This window comes from Ostrea edulis, chromosome 10 (assembly GCF_947568905.1).
Source record: "Ostrea edulis chromosome 10, xbOstEdul1.1, whole genome shotgun sequence".
Taxonomy (NCBI): domain Eukaryota; kingdom Metazoa; phylum Mollusca; class Bivalvia; order Ostreida; family Ostreidae; genus Ostrea; species Ostrea edulis.
Window position 1 is genome coordinate 28,633,496 of NC_079173.1, and position 16,831 is coordinate 28,650,326.

The window sequence follows — 16,831 nt, forward strand, 5'->3', positions numbered from 1 at the left end:
GGTTCTAAAGTTATACAAGTTTTTATAATCAAGGTCAAAAGTTAAGGTCACAGGGGATCTTAGTTTGTAGGTCACTACACCCTTTTATCATCATGAAGATCCCATGTCTCTATCAGTCCTAGTTCAAAAGTTATACCAGACTTATGTTTAAGGTCAAGGTCACTAGAGTCACTTGAAACCAATTTATAGATCCCATAATCCTTTTATTACTTCTGAAGAATCTTCATCTCTTTATCAGACCTAGTTCTTAAGTAATAATATGATCTGAGATCAGAGGCCAATGTCACTAGAGTCTCTTGACCTTGATACTAGTTAGTGGATCTTATCATCCTCTTATCATTTCTGAAGATCCATTGTCTCTATCAATTCCAGTTCTGAAATTATATGAGTTTGCATGTTCAAGGTCAGAGGTTAAGGTCAGAGGTCAAGGTCACTGGAATAGCTTGACCTTGATACTGATTTGTAGATCTCATCTTTTCATTATTTCTGAAGATCCGAAATCACTATCAGACCTGGTTCTTAAGTAATACCAATTTTATGTTCTAAGGTCAGAGGTCAAGGTCACTAGGATCACTTGACCTTGATACTAGTTTGTGGGTCCAGTCATCCTCTTGCTATTTCTGAAGATTCGCTACTAGTTCCAATTTTAAAGTTATACCAGTTTTTATGTTCATGGTCAGAGGTCAAGGTCACTGGAGTCACTCTACTTTGATACTAAATTTGTAGGCCCTATCATTTTCTATTTATTTTTGAAAACCCCATGACTTTATCTATTATATTTGTCAAGTTATATCTGTTGAATTTTGGAATTGATTTTCCCCCGTAGAGTTCCATGTTAAACCCCACCCCCATCCCCAAAAATGTACCCTAACCCCTTCAATCCGAAAACAAAAATATTTCTGCACATTTAGATACATGACCTATCATAACCTTGAGTATCTATTACGTTCATCTACTGGTTACGGAGAACGGTGTCGGACAGTTTTAGGCGCGAGAATGAAGTGGAAGAAGAAGCGGGAAAATAAGTATACAGCAAAAACAATGTCTCCAAACTTCCTTTTGGAGACTTGATAATCTTCTCACCTTTTATTAGCTCACCTGAGCTGAAAGCTCAAGTGAGCTTTATAATCGCCTGTTGTCCGTCGTCTGTACGTCTGTCGGTCTGTCTATAAACTTTTTACATTTTCGACTTCTTCCCCAGAACCATTAGGCCAATTATAACCAAACTTGGCCAAAATCATCCTTAGGTGAAGGGCGTTCAAGTTTGTTCAAATGAAGGGTTAAGCCCCCTTCAAAGGGATGATAATCATTAAAATGCTAAAATAGGGTGAGGTCATTTAAATATCTTTTTTTCAAGAACCAATGAGCCAGAAGAGCTGAAATCTAAATGATAGCTTCCTGACATAGCGGAGATTCAAATTTGTTAATATCATGGCCCCCAGGGGTAGGTTGAGGCTACAATAGGGATCAAAGTATTACATACGAATATATAGGAAAACTCTTTAAATATGAGCCAAGGTAACTCAGGTGAGCGATGTGGCCCATAGACCTCTTGTTTTACATACAAATGTTTTCAAGTATGTAACTAAGGGGAAGTTAATAATTTTTAAAACTATTTCAGTAACTGGAGTAATTTTGTGCCCGTTGGAAAAAAAACCCAGGTGAACATTGGACCACACAGCATTAAGGTCTGCAGGGACGGTCTTAAAAACCAAGATCAAAAGGGATTGGGGGTATCGACACAAGTCTGTACCTTTTCCGTTTAAAAAGGGAACTGGAGACCCCAAAATAACAATTTGTTTAAAGTTGTCAACCAAAGGGTGGGGGTGTAAACGCCGTAATCCCTTTAGATCCGCCTTTGATGAAAAATTAATGCCAGTTCGTGACACCAACAATTTAAACAGAAATCCGAATTGTTTAACATTCTATGAATAACATATTCGACTGACATTATTATATTCACCTAACTGTAACTAATACGCCACAGGTGGTGATCAAAGAATTATTCGTTAACAACGATTCGAACTCAAATCCCCTGACAGAGCGTGCCTATCCTCTTGTATCTATGTAGGAGTCATAGACTAGCGCACCTGTGACGTGGATATAATCAGCTGATGTCTCAATTCATACATTTTTTTTTAAATTCAAACACAAGCGAAACTGTTTTTTTCTGTTTAAAATTATCACTTCTTAAATGATTAAACAACCAAATCGCTAATCCATATTATGTATTGAATTTTAATGCCTCGACTAAACTGCCTAGACAGATAGAAATCATTTTACCTTCCGTGTTCGTATACTTAATTATCTTAGTTAATAGGAAAACGAAATGGCGAATGTTTGCCTACAATGTCTAAATTCACCACAAATAAAGGTATTTTGCTATTCCATTATTTTTAAATAAGTTATAATCAAAGATTCAAACATTTTTCATCCTCCTCACAATGTTCCGATTTTGTGATTACATACCCTCCGCACAAACAGCAGGTGGTTGTATATTGTTTAACGTCTCCCTTGAAAATCTTGCACTCATATGAAGACGGTACCATTGCCGGTGAAGGGCTGCAAAATTTAGACCTATGTTCAGTACTTATGACCATTGAGCAGGGAGGGATCTTTATCGTGCAACACATAATGGCTGACTTCCTTTTAAAACATGAAATTATAATTAAAAGATGAAAATATAAATACACATGTATCAGCAATATTTGCCTATTCATGGCAGAGGTTATTGCCCAGCTGAGTAGCTCAGTAGGTTAGCACTGTCAATTACCTGGAGAAAAAGTAGATTAAGTCGTTACAATTGCTTACCTGATCTATAAGAATTGGATTTCAAAAATTTTCATAACCTAATTTTCACTTATGAAAAATTATACAGGACTGGAAAAAAGTAGATTCTAAATTTATGGCCTTTATGTTCAGGTAAATGTGAAGATATATTGCGCCTAGTTTTGAGATGTACAGAATTGACTGATTTCTGGACCATAATGTAAATTAGTCATTTGTACTAATTGTGCTATCCTGTCTAAATAAAGAAAAAATTACTGTATTTTAAAAATAATTTTCCTATATATCATCTGGAACATTTGTTGAAGGATTGTGAGAATTCAATTTATAATAATTTGAACTTTGATATATTATATCAGCATTGTCATCTGAAACGAAAACTGTTAATGTATTTTTATATATTTTCTTCTATCACTGTATATTTAGCATATTTAGACGGAGACAATATTTTAAAAGAAAACAAAAGAGTTGCTTATCTCGCTTATGAAAATGTATTTGAAGACATTATATCTCATTTAATCATTATCAACTTTGTGTTGCTGAAAACAGAAAAGATATGTTCTATGAAAAATTCTTGTACAAAAATCCTCTAGTCAAAGAAACAGATGATATATTGATATTTATGCATTAAATATTTTGTGTTTAGATATCATCATCTTCAAATATATGTAGATATTGTATGAAGGTTATCAATAAAAAAGATAAAAAAAAAAAAAAAAAGCACGTCGACTGCTGAACTGTAGGTCGCGGGTTCGAGTCCAGAGATTTTTACAGTTTTGTCAGATTGCTTTGTACTAAAACTGTATTTTCTAACAAAATGAAGTAAATTTGAAAGTAATTGATTTCAAAATACTGTTGCACGTATCCTCCAAGTTTTATCCATATCAAATTTCTGTGGTGTAATATTCCCCCTTAACGGCGTTTTAAGTTTTACCGTCACAAGGTTTCTCAAAACATGAGTTACAAATGAAAATTGAGGGATTCTTATAGAAAAATATATATATATATAAATACCACACCTCTTCAGTTGAAATATACATGATCAATCGTAAACCAAATAGGTGATATAAACAAGTCTTCGCTACGCACACGTTACAATAGAAATTACTGAAATTTTAAAATGCAAAAAAAAAAAAAAAAAAAAAAAATTATAATAATAAAGAGAAAAGAATGTATCTTAGTAACACGGTTTCTTCTCTTTTCGTTCAGATTATCATGAATTCACAGCATTGTGAAATGATTTTTGAAAGTGGGTAAAACTGGACTCATTTTCTCGGTGTCCTTCGATTTATTTTTTTTTCAAATTTAGCCATGTGTACTTTTCGGATTAATTCACACGATATCGCCATTGATTGAAATGGGGAAAAAAAGATCATCTCAGAACTGGTTTCGATATGGTTTGTACAGAAATAAGTTAAGCTTACAATATGATATTTCAAATGCAACAAACATAAGAGCAGCTATTTCGTCCATACACGTGTAGCGTGGACTCAGGTTCCAACCTAAGTCATTATATAGTCCACCAAATACATTATTATGCATGAAAATCTTAGGTCAGTTGATATTTGTCTCTAGCAGAAATTCCAATGTGTGTAAGAATTATTGATGTTACTGTCCGCTCCAAAGGTTCTCTACAGCGTCAACAAAACAATGCAAATGTATAACTCATTGTGTTCTTCTGGTATTCTATGCGTTAACTTTTAGAACGAGTTATCGGGAAATTCTTCATCTGTGTTTCTATTCCATTTTAATTCTTGTCATTTTGAATCCTGTATTGCTAGGCTCCTTAATTAAATGTTAAAGTACGTGTTTATAACTTAGAAAGTCGTCGAGATTTAAAAGGACACCATACGCTTAAATTAGATATTCCCAACTATAGTCATACCAGAGTTATAATGTTAACATCTTCAACACTAAGGGATGCAATACTCAAAAAATCTATAGAAAAAGTACATGATGGGTGCACTTTTTAAAAAAATGTTTGTTTGCCCTCTCTGGACCCAGCATTTGGTTTGTTGGTTGTAGTTTTTCGAGAATCTTTCACTCATATTTGCAAATTTAGATTTACGCTTAGCGCTCATGGTCGTAGTAGTGAGGGTTCTTTATCGTGCCAACGCCTGCCACGACACGTGACTTCCGTTTTTATGGTCATACTCGAAAGATCCGTGATGTCGAGCATTTGGCAAAGGAGCAATCAATACCTATGTTGGCGTCTTAGGTTTGACGCGGCCATGTGGAACGAGCGGGGCTCGAACTCACGACCTCCCACGATCGATATATTACAGGGGTTACAACAGTCTTGTTTAAAGTCAACGTTTGCAAATTCTATGGTTGTTATGATGATATAAACTTGCAAATGCAACCTATCTCTGGGTGGAATGTTGTCTGACGTGTTTCACATCATTTCTTTGGTCGTTTTATGATTACGAATTACTTTGTTTACCTAATTAAGATAATGGGTTCACGGCGGGTGTGACCGGTCAACATGGTATGCTTACTCCTCCTAGGCAATTAATCCCACCTCTAGCATGTCAAGAGGCTCGTGTTTGCCCTTCTTTTAATTCTGTATTCTTCGTGGGATTTATTAGATTGATCACTGTTCATTATCGTCACCTATTAATGTACAAGTAAGACAATGGATATGGTGATTCCAGTATACACCCTAACGCTGTGTAATGGTAAACAGCTATTCTATTTTCGTCAGAGAAATTGCATGGCGAATTACCATATTCCAAAGAGTCCCTATGTAAATGCAATACAAATAAACGCCAACTAGTGTTCATCAGAATGTCCTTTGTAAACCGTTTCTTCGATGGAAAAATAAGGCGCGAATTCGTATTTTTCGGTTTCCTTGATGGTACGAGAATGCGAGTAATGGCTTCTTTAGATTGGTCTATATAGCAGCCTACCGTTAATACTCAGATAAGCAGGAGTCTTCAAATAGGTTTAACGTAACACTCAACCGAATCAAGTACCTCCATGACAGTTCCCAAAGCATCATACTATCCAGCCGACCTGACCACCTAGCTGCATATAATACCCAGTCGAAGCCTGTACCATTACACAGGTCTAAATAGTAGAGTGAAATATAACCGAAGCAGGTAGCTCTAGACAGGTCCAACCAGCAACATGGTAACCTGCTGAAGTAGCTAGCCCCATGCAGTTTCACTTAGAAGCATAATAACTAGTTAAAGCACGTTACAACTGTGTAGTTCATATTAATTAGATAAAAACCAGTCGACATAGGCACCCCATAGATATGCACAGTAAGGAGAATCATGTACATCTAGACAAATCCATTTAGCAGGATAATACCGAGCCGGGGCCGGTATCCCCAAATAGGTCCAACTAGCAGCATGATAAACAGCTAAAGCAGGTATTCCTAAACAGATCCAATTACCAAGATGATATCAAATCGAAGCAGGTGCCCCATACCAACATAATACCAAATCGAAGCAGGTGCCCCATACCAACATAATACCAAATCGAAGCAGGTGCCCCATACCAACATAATACCAAATCGAAGCAGGTGCCCCATACCAACATAATACCAAATCGAAGCAGGTGCCCCATACCAACATAATACCAAATCGAAGCAGGTGTCCCATACCAACATAATACCAAATCGAATCTGGTTCCTTTGTGTAGTTTAGCCTAGCAGCATAAAACTCATTCTAAATCATTAGCCTATAGACAGGCCCAGTTAGCAGGATAATTCACAGCAGGTACATGTATTCCTTAAATTCCATATATCAGATTGATATTCAGCCGAAGCCGGTCCCCTGCAGTTGAATTGACTGAGAAAGTAGACATGTTTCTTCTCCAAGAACACCAAGCAATGGATTAAATGCCTACAATCTGCAAATATAATAAAATAACTCTTAAATGTTTTTCACAACATTTGAAACCGGTTCTATTTATGGTAAATCACATCAACATTGTACAAATTCATTTATTTGAAAAGGATGCTCACGTTAGTCTATTTTATAATTGAAAGTGGGGGATGTGCTGTTGTTTGCACTCACTGTTACTCATGCTATATCATTTTTCTGTTTTTCAAAATTGTTTTTTTTTCTTTCTGAAATTACCTTAACATAGGTAGTGATTGCTCTTTCGCCAAACGCTCGGCATTTACAAGTGAGAATCTCGGATCTTTCAGATCTGACCTTAAAAACGGACTCCCGTGTTGCGGCAAGCGTTAACACGCAAGAGGACCCTCACTGCTACGGCCCTAAGCGCTAAGCATAGGTCTAAATTTGTGGTTTTTCACCTACAGCTGGTGACGTCTCAATATGAGTGAAAAATTATCGACGGGACGTAAAATAAATAAACAAATACACCTTTACAAAATGAATGTGGTCATTTTATGGTGTCTGTAGTCGGTACTTAAACCTTTGATTACATAATACATTATTTTGTTGGAAGGCATTGATTTAAAGTGCAATTGAAGCATGGCTTGATAAACTGGGAAATGAAATGTAAAACGATGTGATTAATATATTGGATGGCGCAGAACATTTTCAGCGGACAGGACCGTTGCTGGCTATGACATTTTTTGGAATTGGTTCTACATATTTACATCAAATATAATCTGTAGATATCCCTGATTCGTATTAGGACCTATTTTCTCACTTAGGTTCAGCTTAGGACGAAATAAAAATAACTCAATGACAATATAGCGGTTGTGTGTTGCAGAAAAGAAAGGAGAGACTAGGCGTTATGGCCCATATTCAAATTTGAAGTTCTCTGCTATGATAGAAAAGATCTTTTCCCCAAAATTCGGTTTTTTAAATCGTGTGCTGTCTTTTGCTATTTATAATCATACTTCACTATGCCATAGTTCGCTAAACAATTTCTTGTCTTTCATTACTACTGTTACAAATATTGGGGAGGGGGGGGGATCACCCAATGCATCATTTATTTGCAATACAACATAACAAACTTAATAATGGTCTGTGTTTTTAAAAGAGTGTCCAGCCCTGATTCTGCGTGCCTGATAGATATCATCAATTGAATATGTGAAGTAGCACACATTTAGGCTTATAGTAAACTACCACACATTTAGATTTACGCATCGCGTTCAGGGTCGCAGCAAGGGAAAATCTTGAACAAACCAACATCGGTCGCGGTACGGGTCGTCACACAAAAGACCCGTGATTATTACTACGAAATGTGGAGCGTTTGGCGAAGGAGTAATCACTCTTATCTTATGTTTTACGCGACCATGACCCGAGCGAGACTCGGACTTACGACCCCCCCCCCCCCCCCCCCCCCCCCCCCCCCCCCGGTTACGGAACAAATGCTCTAACCACTGAACTATCGCGACTGATTGCTCTAATTTATTCTATCGTCCTACATACTTAAGCATATTGATGTTTCGTGCTGGTACCGGGATTGGTCTCGTTGACCTTATCTTGCTGTTTAAATTCGCTTTAAATCTCGCATCTTTTCTGGCTGTTCTACACATGTACAAGTGCTAGTCATTTATAAACAGATCGTTATCCGTATACGATATTCCCCAGTGTCACAATTGTCGCTCACCGTACAATTAATACTCTGACTATCCTTCTAATTATAACTAAGCTGGGATCTCTAAAAACTCTCGCCTCACCTTTTAATCGGATCGAGTACACTGGACACCTTTAAATCCGAGGTTTGACCTTAAAATGGCTTATATTTTATTATTTGTATTCAGGAATGTTTCTATTTTAGGGCATTATATTCCGAAAATAAACTTATAAGACCCATGTAATTGATGTGTAATCTTGATATACTAATTCAATGATTAAAAGATTAGTTATGTAAGTTACTAATTAAAATATTAGTTATGTAAGAAAACACTATTACTATGAAGACCCATGTATAGCCATGCCAAGCCATCAAATAGAAGTGTATCAAAATCTATTACATATATATCTAAATGTAGATGTTTCAGACGCACCAGTGAGGTCATCAGGGGGAAATCCGTCACAACACTTGAAATTTCCGACAATAAAGATATAAAAATATAGTAAGAAAACCCCCCAAACCTTGAAACCCAAATCACATATCAGCAAAATGGGAGAAGGATTTTCATTTTCTGACTTGTTCGTCAGGGAAATCGGATTTCATATTGAATTGAATACCATTTGAAAGCTAGTGGTAACTAGTTTTTGCACCCGGTGCTTAAGAACGCAGATATTATTTATTTATTTAAAAAAACAAACCTATTTGTACTTTTAGACGCATTATATGGCGATAAGTTTTCACTTGTCTTTAAAAGGCTATCAATTATTGTTACCACTTTTAATCACACTGGCGACTTCTGGCTTAAACATTCAAGGTTTGCTTATTATATTCTATTAAAGTACATGTGTGAATGGTACGGATTGTTTGTGTGTCCCGTGTCTCGACTGTAGAATTGCTATGAGATTGCTTAACAAATGTACGCAAGGCAGGCTAAGGACGCCAGTAGTGAATATTTTCGTGTGTTGATAATCCTGCAAATGAAAAATCGCATTTCTTATACACATTTTAAGCTTGATACTTGCCAAAAGGTTTTGGGACTAACTAATAATTTTATGCATTGACAAGCCCTTTATCTAGAGAAACAAGTACAAAATTGAACACAATTGCGGCTAAAAAAAAACAATCTGGAACACTCGTTAGCCCAAAGAAATGTAAATGGCGATGCATTCATGCATTTTTGCGAGATATATATATATATATATATATATATATATATATATATATATATATAAATATATATATATAATTTTTTATAACTGTCTGAAGAGGCATTAAAGCCGAAAGCGCTAACAGTGAAATGTTATTAGAGTTTTGTGTTTCTTGACTTTTATTATTGGATGAATTTACTGTATCAAATACTGAATTCATTTTTACGAACTATATATATATATATATATATATATATATATATATATATAGCTGTGTGTGAATGAACCAACATATGCATTCCCGCCAAAATACGCACAACTACAAGATATGCACTATGAAAAGGTGAAGATGACGAACAGTGATCAATCTATAAGGTATATAAAATTCAGAGATAACACGAACCCCTGGACACACCAGAGCCTAGGGGAGAAAGCCTCCCCTGTCGACCGGTCACATCCGTTTGAGCCCTATATCTTAATCAGGTAAACAGAGCAATTTGTTATCAAAATCATTGTGTAGAGAACGGCCTACATGTAGCATTTGGTATGAAACATGTCAGATAGCATTTGACCCAATGATAGGTTGTATTGATCTAGATCGTTATAACGGCCATAGAGTTATTCTTTCCAGTGTTTGCAAGATGTTGGTAAATGACGTCATTGAAATTGTATTAAGGCCACGAAACTGTAAAACACAACATCGATATTGATGATTTAATAGGCAGGTTATAATACACATTATATAGGCATGAAGTTATGTAGGCATGCATTAAATCAATTTTGAAAGCAGTATTCAACGTGTTTACGTACATGTGTTGGAATTTATTTCCATGCATAAAATTTTAATTGTGGTAAGCTTGAGTCTGACTAAAATGTCATGCATGTCTTTATCTACCCACGTATAAAAGCATATTGATCTCTGTTCGTTATCTTCACCTTTCATATTGATTATCAATAATTCGTCATGCTTTAGGATGTTCTCGTTTAATTATACTAGTCTGCATAAAGCATCTTACTAACTACAAATCATAAATAACTGACCAAAACCTTGGCTGTACAGAAGAACAGAATCCTTTCTGAATGATTACCAAAAGGTTTTTGTTTGTTCTGAATTTTTATATAAGTATTAGATCATTATATTGGCTGGCGATCTGTTTGATCCTTTTTGATTTCGCTAGAAGCTCCCCGTGGCTAAAACTGAATCTTGAGGATAAGTCATCTGCTGAATGACATCGTTAGGAAGTAGTATATAGCTACATTAATGACAAGCCAATTAAAATGGAATCTTTAAACGACGACACACGACTTAACATGGTTCTTTTTCAGAGACAGCAGTCTGCATTCCAGTAAATAAGGACTCTTTATCAATCCACAATACTTCCGAACTTTATTTTTATATATTGCACTCATACTGTCTCCGCATTTGTGGTTCTGTGTTTCAATTGTACTCCTTTCTTAGTTGGTCTGTTGCTTTTTACATTCTTACAAGGTAGAATTTATTCAAAAGGTTCTACATGAGAAGAACATATCTCTTGTTGTGGCCTTCAACTCGATGTTTAGATATATCGTTTTCCCAGTTTACTTTCAGAAGGTCGGTGGTCTCTTCCCAGGTACATTGTATCTGGGTTCTGTCTTCCACCAATAAAAACTGGGCACCACCAGATAACTGAAAACATTTTGAGTGTGGCGGAAATCATCAATCAATCATAGATATATCGACAACGTTTAATCAAAAAATAATTATTATTATTTTTGTTCATATAATGATTCGATAGATCTCAGTGAACTCGAAATAAAAGACAGCACATAGTCTTCCACATTTGCAACATACTTAGATGTTTCATTGAATATAAATGTTAACGGCAAACTAACAACTCATATTTGTGACAAACGGGATGACTTTAGCTTCTCTATTGTCAGCTTTCCATATCTATGTAGCAATGTTCCATTAACACCTGCAAATGATGTTTATGTCTCTAAACTGATTCGATACGCAATAACTTGTTCTGCGTATGGTCAGTTTTTAAATCTAGGCAGGCTACCAAAAAACAAATCGAATTGTGACAACAGGGGATTGGGTATTCATACGACAGAGAGTAATCCTAGGGCTTCAACACAAAACAATAGATATATGTTATTGTTGGTCACATCAATCTCACATTTATACTCAAATCAATGGAAAACTTTTCATTGTAAACAATTTTCTCGTATTTAACCAACAATTTTGGTGAGACAAATTTGTTTTCCTTTTTTAATTAAAAATATCGTATCAATTTGTGGCACAGATGACTTTTATTGTTAATGTAAATACTTTTTTTATTGAATTAGATTACTTAGTATCTCTTCTCGTGTTTGGTATTCACTGGATGACTGCAAATCCCCCAAACCACATTTTCTGTCAATGAAGACTATTTTACAAGAGTCCTAATTTGCAATTGAATGGACGAATCTGTTATAATTAACCATTTCATTCACGATGTGCCTGGTCATTAGCACAGTATAGCTAACACGACTATTCTGGAGTACTATTCTGACAAAGAAGCCCACTCATTTAGTCAGCACGTGGATTTGTTGTCGCGGAGGGCCCCCGTCATTTCAGGAAATTAAATGCTGGCATTCTATGGTAAACAAAGATGCTTTCTGTGCCCTAATTATCTACTTAGTCACGATATGGAGTGTTCTTTCATACAATTTGATAATATAAGAAGGGGGGACAAAATGGAATAGATTGCTTAGATATCGATTGCAAGTTTGAGATATGTACAATTAATTCTTTTTATGGAAAACTTTAAAAAAATCACCTCTTGTACCGAAACATGAGGTTTTATAGCAATCACTGAAAGAAAAAAAAAATTTAAACCCCGATCGCGGGGTTCGAGCTCATGATATATGATTGACAATATGGGTATACTGAACTAATCAATTAAGTAGCATTAAAACACTGTAGTGTTGTATCTTATTATACCTGTTACACATCAATTCACATTGACATGTTATCCAGTGTTAGCTCTCTAGATAAAATACAATCACCTGTGTTGTCATTCAAATCAAGGAATACTGCAAAAACATACGTATACTTAAGTGGGTTTAATTTCGCGGTGCTAAAAGTTAGCGGTTTTTCATACTGGTGTAATTACGGTGGTTTTATTTTCGCGGAATTCAAATTTTATGACAAGACGTATTGTGTCACACTTGCAAAATGATTGCGGTTGTTTTAATTTTGAGGGGCAATCCCCGACCGAGAACATAGTGAAATTAAAATCACCGCAATCATTTCCCCATTTACAGTATACTCTTCATAACAGGATTTAGAAATTAATTTTCTCTACATATTTAATGCAAGTGAATGATGTCTTTTAGAAAAGGAGTGGAGGGACATTTTTATCGGAAAGTTGGACGCATCTATCGGTTAAGCCGTATCTACCGGTTAAGCCGTATCTACCGGTTACGACGTATCTACCGGTTAGGACGAATATCTACCGGTTAGGACGTATCTACCGGTGACGGTAGCTCAGTAATAGAGCGTTTGCTTGGTGATCGCCGGAAGGTCGTGAGTCCAAATCTCCTTTATGACATGGCCGCGTCGTACCTAAGTCGTAAACATAGGTAGTGATTGCTATGTCGCCAAACGCTCAGCATTTAGAAGTCAGAATCACGGGTCTTTCGGATACATCTTAAAAACGGAGATTTGCGTGTTAGAGTGTTGCGACAGATCTTAGCACGTTATAGAACCTTTACTGCTACGGGCCAGAGCGCTGAGCATAAGTCTAAATTTGTGGTATTTCACCTACAGCTTGTGATGTCTTAATGTGAGAGAACATTTCTGGAAAAAACGTAAAAGAAAGAAAGAAATGAACAAACATTTGTATGCAAAAATACATTCACTGAGACACAGAATGAGTGTTTTAATGGTGTTCTGGTGGTCTTGGTTTTGAATAATTGTAGCTCAAATATGGTTGACATTAAAAAAAAATGATTTTAGAAATATGACTAGAAACTGAAAATATAGCTTTGTAAACAAAATTATGTAACATATTGAGATCTACGCATACAATAATGTGCTATTGAGATATCAGTTACATAGCGCGATATTCACTGCATTTAAATGCTTAGTGCTTATGAAATCTGTTAAATCCTGACTCCCTATAACGAAGAAAATACTATTGGATTGTACATATAATCCTCTCAAATACAAAACCATTTACTCACAGACTGAAATCTCAAATCGTGTTTCCTGCATGGCTTCTTTCGCACTGTGTATTTACCCTTACGTGATATTGTATCTAACCGAAAAGTGCAAATATAGACTCTAAGAACCTGGGATTGCATAGTGCCAGGTCTTTACAATTGCATGGGTCTGGTTCTAGAGGTTACATATATACAGGAGACAAATGAAACTAAATGGGATTCTTTTATATATGCACTGATGTGAGTAAATTTTGGATTATCTAATTATGATTTTTAACAACTTCAACTCCCATTGCAGTTAGACAGATACATTGGTAAGATCTTAGAATTTTGATACTTTACCCAAAATAGAAATATGCCATGGGAAACTACTCTAGGCAACTTTCGTATTTTCTTGATTAATTAAAATATCTTGAAAAGGTGCAATATCACTATGAATTCACAGAAAATGTCGTTATGGTTTTATGCTATTAATGTTAATTTTCTATAAATAAGAAAAGTATGTGATTTCGCTAATGTATACTTCACGAGCTCCCATAAAGCGAATTATTTTTATCAGCTTCTATTACCCAAACTTTGCTCACCGTAGCTCGTTTTTGCTGTCATTAAAAATCTGAACAAAAGAGTGATTGAGATTGAAAAAATTGTCATTTATTACAATACCAAATGACGAAAGAAATCTTCAACAGAAGATTTGGGGGGAAATCAGTTGATATATTCTACATCAAAGTACCTCCAAAGCTAAATTACTCAAAGTCTGATTTCCCCCAAAGAAGACAAAATAACTTAAATAATGCTACGCTATAAGATGACAAATAAAAAATCATCAAAACAAAACCAGAGCAAAAAGATGGCGAACAAATAAGGCCACAAGATATGCCCATAAAGCGATCAACGTTTATCATGTCGCCCTTTTCAGTTTCAATGGTTTTTGTATAGCTGAAGAAGATTGTAATAATCATTCACAGGAAATATCTTAACTGTATCATTTAGACAGCTTCATCTGTATTGTTCCTTTCAATGAGAAATCTTTCTACGCCTGATCCCACCTTTCATGTGTCTAAGGGTCAGCATTTGCCTATCTCTTAATTTTGTATTCTTTATAGGAATAATGAGATTGGTCACTGTTCGTTATCTTCTTTTGCTCAATGTACTACTTTGTGGCATGCAACTTGTTCATATAAATACAAATTAGTTTCAACGTATTTTATTCTAATAAGGGCTAAGGTACCCCTTCACATTATTTGTCATGTGAACCGCCTAAACTCATGCAAAAGTAATTGTATAAGTTTCAAAACCTTTTTTCAAGATACCTTGTTATCTGCTGCATGTAACATTTCCTTGGAGAGGAAGTTTATTATTCACTGCATGAATTAATTCTTGATTTTAAAAATTGTGTGAATTATTGAAATGGAATAAGATAGATAGTATGTTCAAAAGTATATTACAGTGTTGATTTCCGCGTGGGGCAGAGTTCTGTTCATTTGAATGGGGCAGAGCTTTAGTTGTTTTTAGTGGGGCATAGTTTTGGTTTTGTGATTGAGTATGTTGACCTTGTGAATGTGACAGCCTCCTGCTTTGTGTTAAGCAGAACTTTGACTATGTAGAGCGATCACTTCGTGAATTAGACAGCTCTGACATTGCTTTGTGTGTTAGGCAGAACTTTGACTATGTAGAGCGTTCACTTCGTGAATTAGACAGATCTGACATTGCTTTGTGCGTGGGACAGAATTTTGACTTTGTGCATATGACAGAATATTTAACTTTGTGCGTGGGGTAGAATTTGAGGTTGGGGGAACAACTTTGGTATTGTGCATGGGGTAAAATTTTGGTTTTGTATGTGGGACAGAATTTTAGTTCTGTGCGGGGGACAGAATTTGGCTTTGTGTGTGGGACAGAATTTGCGTTTAGTTTGTGCGTGAGGCAGAATTTTGGCTTAGTGCGTGGGGCAGGTTTTTGGTTTTGTGGGAGGGAGGGGGGTAGAATTTTGGCTTTGAGACGGCGGAGTATGTGTTGACTTTGTGAATGAAAGAGGTTATGGCTTTAATTCTCATCAAACCTGGACCTCAAATGTAGGCAGTACATGTAGCTGTTTTAGACTATACGCTTCTCCGACCAAATCCGAGTCTCATTTGCAGCTTTAGCATGACAAGGAAACACCCCGAGAAAACTGATCAACATCAGCATGTTATTTAAACAGGGAAACCAATCGATCACCACATTGTTAAATGAAGTGGAGCGGACTACCAGGGAATGGTATTCACTGACCATAGCAAGGGATAATTAAGACGGGTTCTGTCATTCCTTGTAATAATCCTGATTTTGTGATAAGAAAATATCAATATATCAATATCATATTGAGGAAATACCCCGTCATCTGTCATCATAATGTAGGCAATGATAAATAATTGTCAGCGTCTCGTGCGCGAATGTTGTATTCTATCCTTTTATCATTTACAGATGACGTTATTGATTCAGCGGTTGATCTGTTCGAAAGGAAGCCAAAGTGCACAAGATTTCGTCTTACTAGAAGTCGAAAGGTGTTTCAACAGCCTACCGTCAAGTTAACGACCGGTCAACGCTATATACAGATATATCCAGTCCTGCACAGATTTATCATTTATTGCGGATTTCAGATTTTTGTGTATTTAGTGTGCGGAAAAACAATCGAAGGACACTTTGTATCTTTTGTATTAGACAGAATATGCAATTTAGATGAGGAATTTCAAATCTCCAACGTTTTGAAGAATCAGGGAAACAGTCCATGTAATTATTAAAGTGAATTTGAATGGCATCGGTCATTCCGTGAAACATACTTCTTTTGTATGTGTTAAGCATGTTTTGGATTGTGGAATATACTTATCATGTCTTACAGTTTACATAAGTGAATTTCATTGGTGCATACAAGTTGTATAGAAGTTCAAAAGAGAGAGAGAAAAATATGATAAAATCGGCTGTGAAATAGGTATAGACAACGAGAAAACTTGTTGAAAAAAGTGAAGTTTAACAATACTGTGAAGTAAAGATGGAACTGACCACAGCAACAGATCAGCACGTGCTTGACCACACCGAACAGGTGGCCACAGGTATCTCATGGGGAGATTATCTGCAGCTAGAATGTCAACTTCACTCAAGTGTCAATGTAACGAGAGCAAAAAGTAAGTCTTTCTTATGCTTGCTATATGTTGGACTTATTTTTC

The 16,831-nt window shown here is 35.9% G+C and overlaps 1 protein-coding gene across 6 annotated transcripts in view; it reads left to right on the forward strand.

Annotated features, from left to right (window-relative positions):
- LOC125665695 (corticotropin-releasing factor receptor 2-like) overlaps nt 1–16,831 on the forward strand; it is a 42,537-nt gene that overhangs the window by 7,013 nt on the left and 18,693 nt on the right. For all 6 annotated transcript variants that reach the window (XM_048898462.2, XM_048898466.2, XM_056152403.1 and 3 more), the window contains exon 2: nt 16,092–16,789. In XM_048898462.2, the coding sequence (XP_048754419.1) occupies nt 16,657–16,789 (133 nt within the window). In that variant the 5' untranslated portion in view covers nt 16,092–16,656. The remainder of the gene's footprint in view (nt 1–16,091; nt 16,790–16,831) is intronic.